The 11063-nt window shown below is 49.3% G+C and overlaps 1 protein-coding gene and 1 pseudogene across 1 annotated transcript; one reads left to right on the forward strand and one right to left on the reverse strand.

Moving 5' to 3' along the window:
* The first annotated feature begins 622 nt into the window (after positions 1–622).
* LOC123104693 (auxin-responsive protein SAUR36-like) lies at positions 623–1444 on the forward strand (annotated as a pseudogene).
* Positions 1323–4895, reverse strand: LOC123104692 (disease resistance protein RGA4). Its single transcript, XM_044526570.1, has 2 exons — positions 3948–4895; positions 1323–3693 (listed from the first exon to the last, which is right to left on the reverse strand). Exons 1-2 carry the CDS (start codon positions 4802–4804, stop codon positions 1557–1559), a joined length of 2994 nt encoding a protein of 997 aa, XP_044382505.1. The 5' UTR covers positions 4805–4895; the 3' UTR covers positions 1323–1556.
* Between the last annotated feature and the right edge of the window lie 6168 nt (positions 4896–11063).

The following is an 11063-nucleotide window of genomic DNA, read 5'->3' on the forward strand; positions in this document are numbered from 1 at the left end:
TCTTATAATAAATCATAGAAGTTCACATGAAAAACACGTCGACAGCAGTTCTGAATTGCCCCTACGCTTTAACATCATTTTTCTTACAAAACCTATGCTTCTACATAGGACAAAAATATAGATGGTCATCTCAAGTTTCAACTGAGATGTGGTCTAGCACTTGATGATAGACATCAGTTATTTGTAATCCATTCCAAGGACAAGTATTTCCGGACGGAGGGAGTATGTAGTTTTGGGCCGCTGATGAGATCTTATCTGGTTCTTCATCAATAATCTGTCATGACCGGCATGACCAACTGTCAGACTAGATATCTCCATCTCAGGGGCCACTCTACATATTTCATTTCAATAGGATCCAATCATCAAGCACTCATAATTATTAGTGTGTACCTCACAAATAGAATTGGACCTTAATTCGTGCATGCCTAATCTTTGCCACTAAAACAGGTGAGTATGGGAGCATACTGTGATGTCTCCAAGCACACCCAAGACAAGAGACCTGCTAATATCGTCCCCGGCAACAAGTGGCAAACAGATAGCCCCAGAGAAATCTAATCAAGATCACACTGCCTGCCCTTGCACTTACAGCATTGCATGCTTTGAGCTCATGGCTCTGTCCCTTGCCAACCTGTCAGGATAGCTGCACCTAAACTGCAGCGTTCCCTTCTCTTCCTCCCCCCTCATCTGTATAAATTCATCAGCTTAGCACCACCATCACCTCATCAGTTCATCCAGAAAGCACAAGCTAAAGCAGCACCACTACACCTAGCAAAGAAAGAGGAGTAAACCAAACATGGTTAGTGCCAAGAGACTTTCTCAGATGGCAAAGAAGTGGCAGACAATAGCGGCCATCGGGAGGAAGAGGCTCACCCGGACCACAACAGCGGCGAAAGGAGCAGGTAATGACGAGTGCTGCGCCACTTCACCGTCGGTGGCAATGAAGGGCCACTGTGTGGTGTACACCGCCGACAGGGCGCGGTTCGAGGTGCCGCTGGCATACCTCGGCACATCGATCTTCAGCGAGCTTCTGAGGATGTCCCAGGAGGAGTTCACGCGGCGATGACGGGAGGATCATGCTGCCCTGCGATGCCGCAGTCATGGAGTACGCCATGTGCTTGCTCCAGAGAGATGCCTCCATGGAAGTCATGAAGGCATTCATGAGCTCTGTCGCAAGGCCGCGCAGCTTTGAAGGTAGTGTGGTGGGCATAGGGCTTAATCAGCAACTGGCTGTTTGTTAGCTTCTGAAGAACAGCCAACATAGTGCTAGCTTTAGCCCTGCTCTGTTTCTTGCATGATGTGAATATACAGTTGCAAGAGGTGGATTGGGCATGGAAACAAAGATTATCTTGCAATTTGCAACATGGTTAACTTTGTAACAATAGAAAACCATGAGCATATAGACAAGAAAATAAGGAGACAAAACTTGTCGCCAGAAGTAAAACTACACACCGTACAATACAACAGCAGCTCGTCATTTATCATGTCTCTGGTTTGGGTATCCAAGCTGAATCATCACCGCAGCAGCTTGCTTCGCTGAATCATCATTGCCGTCTGCCTCAGTGACCAGATGAGGAAGTTGATTGGACAATCACTTGAAGCCGCGAAGAAGACTCTGATGAAAGTCTCATCTTCTTGAGACTAGAATCCAGTCCATCATCCAAACTTGGTTGGACTACACATATTTTCCGCTTGTCCCTCACAGCTGAAACTTCTTCATTCCCCGGACCCTCGCTTTCCACTCGAACACCACTTTTGTGCAACATGAGTCTCGGCCTATTCGGATGGTTCTTTGTTGCTTGCTCCCAGTCTTGTCGTGTTTGGTCAGGCACTCCAGAGTCAACCATGACTTCCTTGAGATGTCTGAGGTGTCTGATTTGGATGCCGGAAAGACCAACTAGACTCGGGCAGAGCAGCTGGAGTGAAACAAGGTTCGGCAGAGCTCCTTGTTCGATTGCTGGCAGAGCTGAAGTGAGACTTTGCACTACAAAGCACAGACGACGCAGGCTTGGGAATGCCCCTGATTTCATTTCAAATCTCTCAAGCTCATTCGCAATCAACTTGAGGTAAAGCAAGTTTCTCAAATTGATCAGAGACGATAGAAGATCCCGTGTCAGAGTAGCTGATGAAATACACAGTTCAGTGAGACCTGACAGCAAGGGAACAAACGGGGGTAACTGGAGTAGCTTGCCACGTAGCTTCAGTGACCTTACATCATATTTGGAATCCTCCGAGCATGGCTCAAAAGCAAGCGAACTCAGCAAGTCTTCGGAACATTCTTCTGAATCAAGTGATAGAGAACGGGCACCCACATTGTCCATGGGGACCTTGGTGAACTCCTGAATGGCCTTGGAAAGATCATTGGTGTAGTTACTTCCATTTGCAACTGGCCCACACCATATCTTGACCTTTCTCAGATTTCTCATGTGAACCATAAGTTGAAGAAACCCTTGCCTTTCGTTTGTGACAAATCCAGCTAAAGTCTTCAGGTTGCTCTTGTTTCCGGACAAGAACTTCGTTGCTTTGCTCATCTTGTTTGCATTGTTTAGATCTTCTTTGTCAACTGTAAACTTTCCGAACAGATGAGCTAAGTGGTACAGCATAATGGCCTCAATGGGCACTGTCTTTATCTTGGTTCTCCTTAAATCCAGGGTCTCTAAGCAGTGCAGTCCATCGATGCTGCTCGGAAGCTTCGCAATACTGCCCCCAACACTTAGATATTTTAGATGCCATAGCTTGCCTATGTGTTTGAGGTGACTATCTTCCAGATCACTGCATTCTTCCAGATCCAAGACTCGTAGCAGTTTGCATTTACGAACATAAGAAATAGCATCACCTGCTTTTCCAAAGACTGTTAGAGACCGAACACGAGATAAATCCTCGTCAGAGGCCTCACTATCTGTCACATTGCCACCATGGATGGAAAGGTGGCAGGCATTATTAACATAGGCATGGGGTCTTGGATGATCACGAGACGATGTCGCGATGAACCCCTGTGACACGGACTTGTGCAGCACGAACTCGTGCATGATGCCATGAGTCATGCACGTCTTCACTTGCGCATTATTCCTTGTGCCAATGGACTGTATGATATTCCGGTCGACAAGCGCCTTGAAAGTCTCATCCGCAATGTCCTCCTCACTGCGAAGAGAATCACTCCGTGCATATCCTTCCGCTAACCACCTCCTGATAACAACTTTCCTCTTGAGGGGACGATTGTTAGGGAATACACCAAGATATAGCAAGCAGGTCATAGCATACACTGACAAACTGTCATAGTTATGCATCAGCACCTTTCTTAGTTCTGCGAAATTGTCATGGCCATGCTTCTCTCTCAGATGAGAACCCAGGTTACGGCATAGCTCTGTGCATCGCTCCCCCGTAGGCTCACCTGAGCATTTCAGGAAATCGGAGACACTGACGAGAGCAAGTGGAAGACCACCGCATTTCTGCAGCAGCGGCATGGACCCCTGCTCCAGCTCAGGTGACCGTACCTCCTGAAGAGCTATTTTCTTGGAGTCCTCTTCACCAAGTGTGTTCATTTGGTACACATAACCATTGCCATGGCTGCAGATATTAGCTGTTGACTGAATAGTTGTGGTCAGTAGGATTCTGCTGCTTTTGCCATTGTTTTCGAAGATGGAATTTATAGTGCTCCATTGCTCCATCCCCATGTCATCTATGACAATTAAATACCTAGAAATAAAATTGGGAGATGAAAAACAGAGGTTAGAAGATGAGTAGTGCATATGCAATTCAGAAGAAATTTCAATAGAAATTAGATCCCCAAATTATAATTTTACTAAGAACAATCTAAAATTATTTGGGAGTAGCATATGAAATTCAATAGTGAAGATCCCCAAAATTCACTAGATCCCCAAATTCAGATTTCACTAAGAACAATCTAAATTATTAGGGAGACGAAGTAAAGAGTAGGGAAAGATGCACACCTCTTATCCTTGAGGTATTCCTTGAGCAAGGCTTCAATACGTTGGCCATTATCAGCAACAACGTCCATGGCGTCTTTGGGGCGAACTTGCTGGAGTACATCGCGTAGGATCTCACCGACCCCGTGGCCGGTGACCTCTGGCGACCACCGACCGGCGGCAACCCAAGCACGGCAATGGAATTTCTCCACGGCGTGAGGGTCCTCGTACACAGCCCTCGCGAGGGTGGTCTTCCCCAAGCCGCCGAACCCCACCACGGAGATCACCCTCAGCTGCTCCTTCTCGCCCTCCACCTCATCCAGCATCGACAGGAGATCCTCCACGGGCCTCCCGATGCCCACCGGGTTGCGCGCGAAACGACACGACGGCGCCGCCGCCGCGAACTCGTGGCAGCAGCTGGCGGCGGCGGGGGGGATGGGGATGCCGAGGACGCGCTCGTGCGCCAGCTTGAGGCGGGCCTTGAGCTGGCGGATCTCGTCGGCGAAGCCCGAGCGACTCTGGACCTTCCTCAGCTCGTGGGCGACGGCGGCGACCCGGCGGATCAGCGCCGCTCCTCCTCCGCCTCCGCCGCCGCCAACGCGGGGCCTGCAGGTGAGGCGGTGGACGATGCGGTCGATGCAGTCCTGGGCGTCGTGCACCAGGCCAAGCATCTCCTCGCTGTAGATCCTGGCAACGGCGGTGCGTTGCTCGCCCCTGCGCAGGGCGTGGAGGCGGTCGTCCATGGCGGCGGCGATCATGCGGACGTCCTGCTGGATGGAGAGGGTGTCCTGCCGGAGGCCCTTCTGCTTGTTGTACTCCTCCAGCACCTGGAACAGCTTCCCCATCACGCTCCTCAGGAAGGCGCTCGCCGCCGATTCCATGGCTCCGCTTCCACAGCTCGATCGGCTCTACACCACACAGTTGACTGAAGAGAAGTGAAGAGGGAGTCTATCATTGCAATCGACAAGAGCATCAGTAACCGGACCCCACTTCCCCCAAAACGTCAGGCCAACTCCACCGACCCATCCTGTCCGCGTGCCCACTTCTCCCGAAACGTCAGGCCAACTCCACCGACCCATCGTGTCCGCATGCGTCCGTAAAACGAACGAACCAAACGACCCAGCGCGCGGGCGCAAACAGACTTTTGTCTGTTTTATGTCTGCTTTCAACCCATCCTCGGCTCAAATTTGCGTCGTTTTTGGGGTGAAACGAACAGCACACGGACGCATCGGCCGTCTGCGCGTGTCCTCCCCTGGCCCGGCCGTCGGTGACACAGGGACATCCTTTTTCTATTCGCCCCCTCCCTCCATCCGGCCGCACGCCCTCCATTCTTCTCCACTCTTCCTCACTCTTTCCTCGCCGCCGTCGCCGTTGCCATTGTAGCTGTGCAGCTCAGACGCGCGCTCGCCCAACCCCTTCCCCTCGACGCCCCCGAGCTACCCAACCACGGCCACCTGCTTTGCGCACCCACCGGCTGGATTTGGGGCGGATCTGGTCGGTCTTGAGCTCGCACGGCTGTGGTAGGCCACGCCACGCCATGGACTGGCCGGACACCGGCCCGGAAGGACATGGCAGGGCCGCAAGGCCACATGCAGGCAGTGGCTCCTCCTCTGGCCGCTCGGATCTACACCATATGTGGTCCGCCGGCAGATACACGAATGGCGATCAGTCGGACTCGGTGCTAGCCCAAAAGCTCGTCGGCGCACCGTTGCCGCTCATTAAGTGCGACCACTGCGTAAAGAAGGTCATGCGTCGCGTGTCTACAACGCCGGAACATACCGGATGGGTGTTAATCAAGTGCTATAACGATGGGGTATGTGCTTCTTTTAGCTTCGGTTTGTGCTCTAGATTTGACTAGTTGTGCTTACTTTAAATTTTGTTGTGTAGAATGGATGCAAGTTTTGGTATTGGGAAGAAGAATACATCGTGTTGGAAATATGCCCTAGAGGCAATAATAAAATGGTTATTATTATATTTCCTTGTTCATGATAATTGTCTATTGTTCATGCTATAATTGTATTAACCGGAGACCGTAATACATGTGTGAATACATAGACCATAATATGTCCCTAGTAAGCCTCTAGTTGACTAGCTCGTTGATCAATAGATGGTTACGGTTTCCTGACCATGGACATTGGATGTCGTTGATAACGGGATCACATCATTAGGAGAATGATGTGATGGACAAGACCCAATCCTAAGCATAGCACAAGATCGTCTAGTTCGTCTGCTAAAGCTTTTCTAATGTCAAGTATCATTTCCTTAGACTATGAGATTGTGCAACTCCCGGATACCGTAGGAATGCTTTGGGTGTGCCAAACGTCACAACGTAACTGGGTGGCTATAAAGGCACACTAGGGGTATCTCCGAAAGTGTCTGTTGGGTTAGCACGAATAGAGACTAGGATTTGTCATTCTGTGTGACGGAGAGGTATCTCTGGGCCCACTCGGTAGGACATCATCATAATGAGCTCAATGTGACCAAAGAGTTGATCACATGATGATGTGTTACGGAACGAGTAAAAGTGACTTGCCGGTAACGAGATTGAACGAGGTATTGGGATACCAATGATCGAATCTCGGGCAAGTAACGTACCGATTGACAAAGGGAATTGTATACAGGATTGATTGAATCCCCGACATCGTGGTTCATCCGATGAGATCATCGTCGAACATGTGGGAGCCAACATGGGTATCCAGATTCCGCTGTTGGTTATTGGCCAGAGAGTTGTCTCGGTCATGTCTGCATGATTCCCGAACCCATAGGGTCTACACACTTAAGGTTCGGTGACGCTAGAGTTGTTATGGGAATTAGTGTTCAGTTACCGAATGTTGTTCGGAGTCCCGGATGAGATCCCAGACGTCACGAAGAGTTCCGGAATGGTTCGGAGGTAAAGAATTATATATGGGAAGTCCTATTTTGGCCACCGGAAAATGTTCGGGATTTTTCGGTATTGTACCGGGAAGATTCTAGAAGGTTCCGGAGTGGGGCCCACCTGCATGGGGGGACCCACATGAATGTGGGTAGTGGGGGAAAGGCCCCACACCCCTGGTCAAGTGATACGTCTCCAACGTATCTATAATTTTTTATTGCTCCATGCTATATTATCTACTGTTTTGGGTAATATTGGGCTTTATTATCCACTTTTATATTACTTTTGGGACTAACCTATTAACCGGAGGCCCAGCCCAGATTTGTTGTTTTATGCCTATTTCAGTGTTTCGAAGAAAAGGAATATCAAACGGAGTCGAAACGGAACGAAATCAACTGGAGAAGTTATTTTTGGAAGGAAACCTACCGGATAGACTTGGACCCTACGTCAGAAGATGAAGGAGGTGCTCACGAGGGTAGGGGGCGTGCCCACCCCCTTGGGGAGCGCCCCCCTGCCTCGTGGCCCCCCCTTCGGTCCACCGATGTACTCCTTTCACCCATATATACCTACGTATCGTAAAACTTCCAGGGAGCACAATAGATCGGGAGTTCCGCCGCCAGAAGCCTCCGTAGCCACCGAAAACCAATCAAGATCCCTAAAAAGGGGGGATAACAGTCGGTGGGGAAAGAAAATGATGGGATTTCTTTCCCCCACCTTTGCCAACGCCCCAATGGACTTGGAGGGCAAGAAACCAGCCCCCTCCACCCCTATATATAGCGGGGAGGCGCATGGGAGCCGTGTTGGAAATATGCCCTAGAGGCAATAATAAAATGGTTATTATTATATTTCCTTGTTCATGATAACTGTCTATTGTTCATGCTATAATTGTGTTATCCGGAAATCGTAATACATGTGTGAATACATAGACCACAACACGTCCCTAGTGAGCCTCTAGTTGACTAGCTCGTTGATCAAAAGATAGTCATGGTTTCCTGACTATGGACATTAGATGTCATTGATAACGGGATCACATCAATAGGAGAATGATGTGATGGACAAGACCCAATCCTAAGCTTAGCTCAAAGATCGTGTAGTTCGTTTGCTATAGCTTTTCCGAATGTCAAGTATCATTTCCTTAGACCATGAGATTGTGCAACTCCCGGATACCGTAGGAGTGCTTTGGGTGTGCCAAACATCACAACATAACTGGGTACTATAAAGGTGCACTACGGGTATCTCCGAAAGTGTCTGTTGGGTTGGCACGAATCGAGACTGGGATTTGTCACTCCGTATGACGGAGAGGTATCTCTGGGCCCACTCGGTAATGCATCATCATAATGAGCTCAATGTGACCAAGTGGTTGATCACGGGATCATGCATTACGATACGAGTAAAGTGACTTGCCGGTAACAAGATTGAACGAGGTATTGGGATACCAACGATCGAGTCTCGGGCGAGTAACGTACCGATTGACAAAGGGAATTGTATACGGGATTGATTGAATCCTCGACATCGTGGTTCATCCGATGAGATCATCGAGGAGCATGTGGGAGCCAACATGGGTATCCAGATCCCGCTGTTGGTTATTGACCGGAGAGTCATCTCGGTCATGTCTGCGTGTCTCCCGAACCCGTAGGGTCTACACACTTAAGTTTCGGTGACGCTAGGGTTGTTGAGATATTAGTATGCGGTAACCCGAAAGTTGTTCGGAGTCCCGGATGAGATCCCGGACGTCACAAGGAGTTCCGGAATGGTCCAGAGGTGAAGAATTATATATAGGAAGTCCAGTTTCGGCCATCGGGGGAGTTTCGGGGGTCACCCGTATTGTGCCGGGACCACCGGAAGGGTCCCGGGGGTCCATCGGGTGGGGCCACCTATCCCGGAGGGCCCCATGGGCTGAAGTGGGGAAGGGAACCAGCCCCTGGTGGGCTGGTGCTCCCCCCTTGGGCCTCCTCCTGCGCCTAGGGTTGGAAACCCTAGGGGTGGGGGCGCCCCACTTGGCTTGGGGGGCAAGCCACCCCTCTTGGCCGCCGCCCCCTTGGAGTTTGGATCTCCTAGGGTCGGCGCCCCCCTAGGGGTCCTATATATAGTGGGGGGAGGGAGGGCAGCCGCACCCTAGCCCCTGGCGCCTCCCTCTCCCTCCCGTGACACCTCTCCCTCTCGCTGAGCTTGGCGAAGCCCTGCCGAGATCATCGTTGCTTCCACCACCACGCCGTCGTGTTGCTGGATCTCCATCAACCTCTCCTTCCCCCTTGCTAGATCAAGTTGGAGGAGACGTCTTCCCAACCGTACGTGTGTTGAACGCGGAGGTGCCGTCCGTTCGGCGCTAGGTCATCGGTGATTTGGATCACGACGAGTACGACTCCATCAACCCCGTTCTCTTGAACGCTTCCGCTCGCGATCTACAAGGGTATGTAGATGCACTCCCCTTTCCCTCGTTGCTAGATAACTCCATATATTGATCTTGGTGATGTGTAGAAAATTTTAAATTGTGCTACGTTCCCCAACAGTGGCATCATGAGCTAGGTCTATGCGTAGTTTCTATGCACGAGTAGAACACAAAGCAGTTGTGGGCGTCGATATTGTCAATTTACTTGCCGTTACTAGTCTTATCTTGATTCGGTGGCATCATGGGATGAAGCGGCCCGGACCGACCTTACACGTACGCTTACGTGAGACTGGTTCCACCGACTGACATGCACTAGTTGCATAAGGTTGCTAGCGGGTGTCTATCTCTCCTACTTTAGTCGGATCGGATTCGATGAAAAGGGTCCTTATGAAGGGTAAATAGAAATTGGCATATCACGTTGTGGTTTTGGCCTAGGTAAGAAACGTTCTTGCTAGAAACCTATAGCAGCCACGTAAAAACTTACAACAACAATTAGAGGACGTCTAACTTGTTTTTGCAGCATGTGTCGTGTGATGTGATATGGCCAAAAGGATGTGATGAATGATATATGTGATGTATGAGATTGATCATGTTCTTGTAATAGGAATCACGACTTGCATGTCGATGAGTATGACAACCGGCCGGAGCCATAGGAGTTGTCTTAATTTATTTATGACCCGGGTGTCAACATAAACGTCATGTAATTATTGTACTTTATTGCTAAAGCGTTAGCCATAGTAGTAGAAGTAATAGATGACGAGACAACTTCAAGAAGACACAATGATGGAGATCATGATGATGGAGATCATGATGATGGAGATCATGGTGTCATGCCGGTGACAACAATGATCATGGAGCCCCGAAGATGGAGATCAAAAGGAGCAAATGATATTGGCCATATCATGTCACTATTTTGATTGCATGTGATGTTTATCATGTTTTACATCTTATTTGCTTAGAACGACGGTAGCTTAAATAAGATGATCCCTCATAATAATTTCAAGAAAGTGTTCCCCCTAACTGTGCACCGTTGCGAAGGTTCGTTGTTTCGAAGCACCATGTGATGATCGGGTGTGATAGATTCTAACGTTTGAATACAATGGGTGTAAGCCAGATTTACACACGCAATACACTTAGGTTAACTTGACGAGCCTAGCATGTACAGACATGGCCTCGGAACACGGAAGACCGAAAGGTCGAGGATGAGTCGTATAGAAGATACGATCAACATGAAGATGTTCACCGATGTTGACTAGTCTGTCTCACGTGATGATCGGACACGGCCTAGTTGACTCGGATCATGTTTCACTTAGATGACTAGAGGGATGTCTATCTGAGTGGGAGTTCATTGAATAATTTGATTAGATGAACTTATTTATCATGAACTTTGTCTAAAATCTTTACAATATGTCTTGTAGATCAAATGGCCCATGTTGCCCTCAACTTCAACGCGTTCCTAGAGAAAACCAAGCTGAAAGATGATGGCAGCAACTATACGGACTGGGTCTGGAACCTGAGGATCATCCTCATAGCTGCCAAGAAAGATTATGTCCTAGAAGCACCGCTAGGTGATGCACCCATCCCAGAGAACCAAGACGTTATGAACGCTTGGCAGTCACGTGCTGATGATTACTCCCTCGTTCAGTGTGGCATGCTTTACAGCTTAGAACCGGGGCTCCAAAAGCGTTTTGAGCAACACAGAGCATATGAGATGTTCGAAGAGCTGAAAATGGTTTTCCAAGCTCATGCCCAGGTCGAGAGATATGAAGTCTCCGGCAAGTTCTTCAGTTGTAAGATGGAGGAAAATAGTTCTGTCAGTGAGCACATACTCAAAATGTCTGGGTTGCATAACCGCTTGACTCAGCTAGGAGTTAATCTC

The sequence above is a fragment of the Triticum aestivum genome, chromosome 5A (genome assembly GCF_018294505.1).
Source record: "Triticum aestivum cultivar Chinese Spring chromosome 5A, IWGSC CS RefSeq v2.1, whole genome shotgun sequence".
NCBI classification, from domain to species: domain Eukaryota; kingdom Viridiplantae; phylum Streptophyta; class Magnoliopsida; order Poales; family Poaceae; genus Triticum; species Triticum aestivum.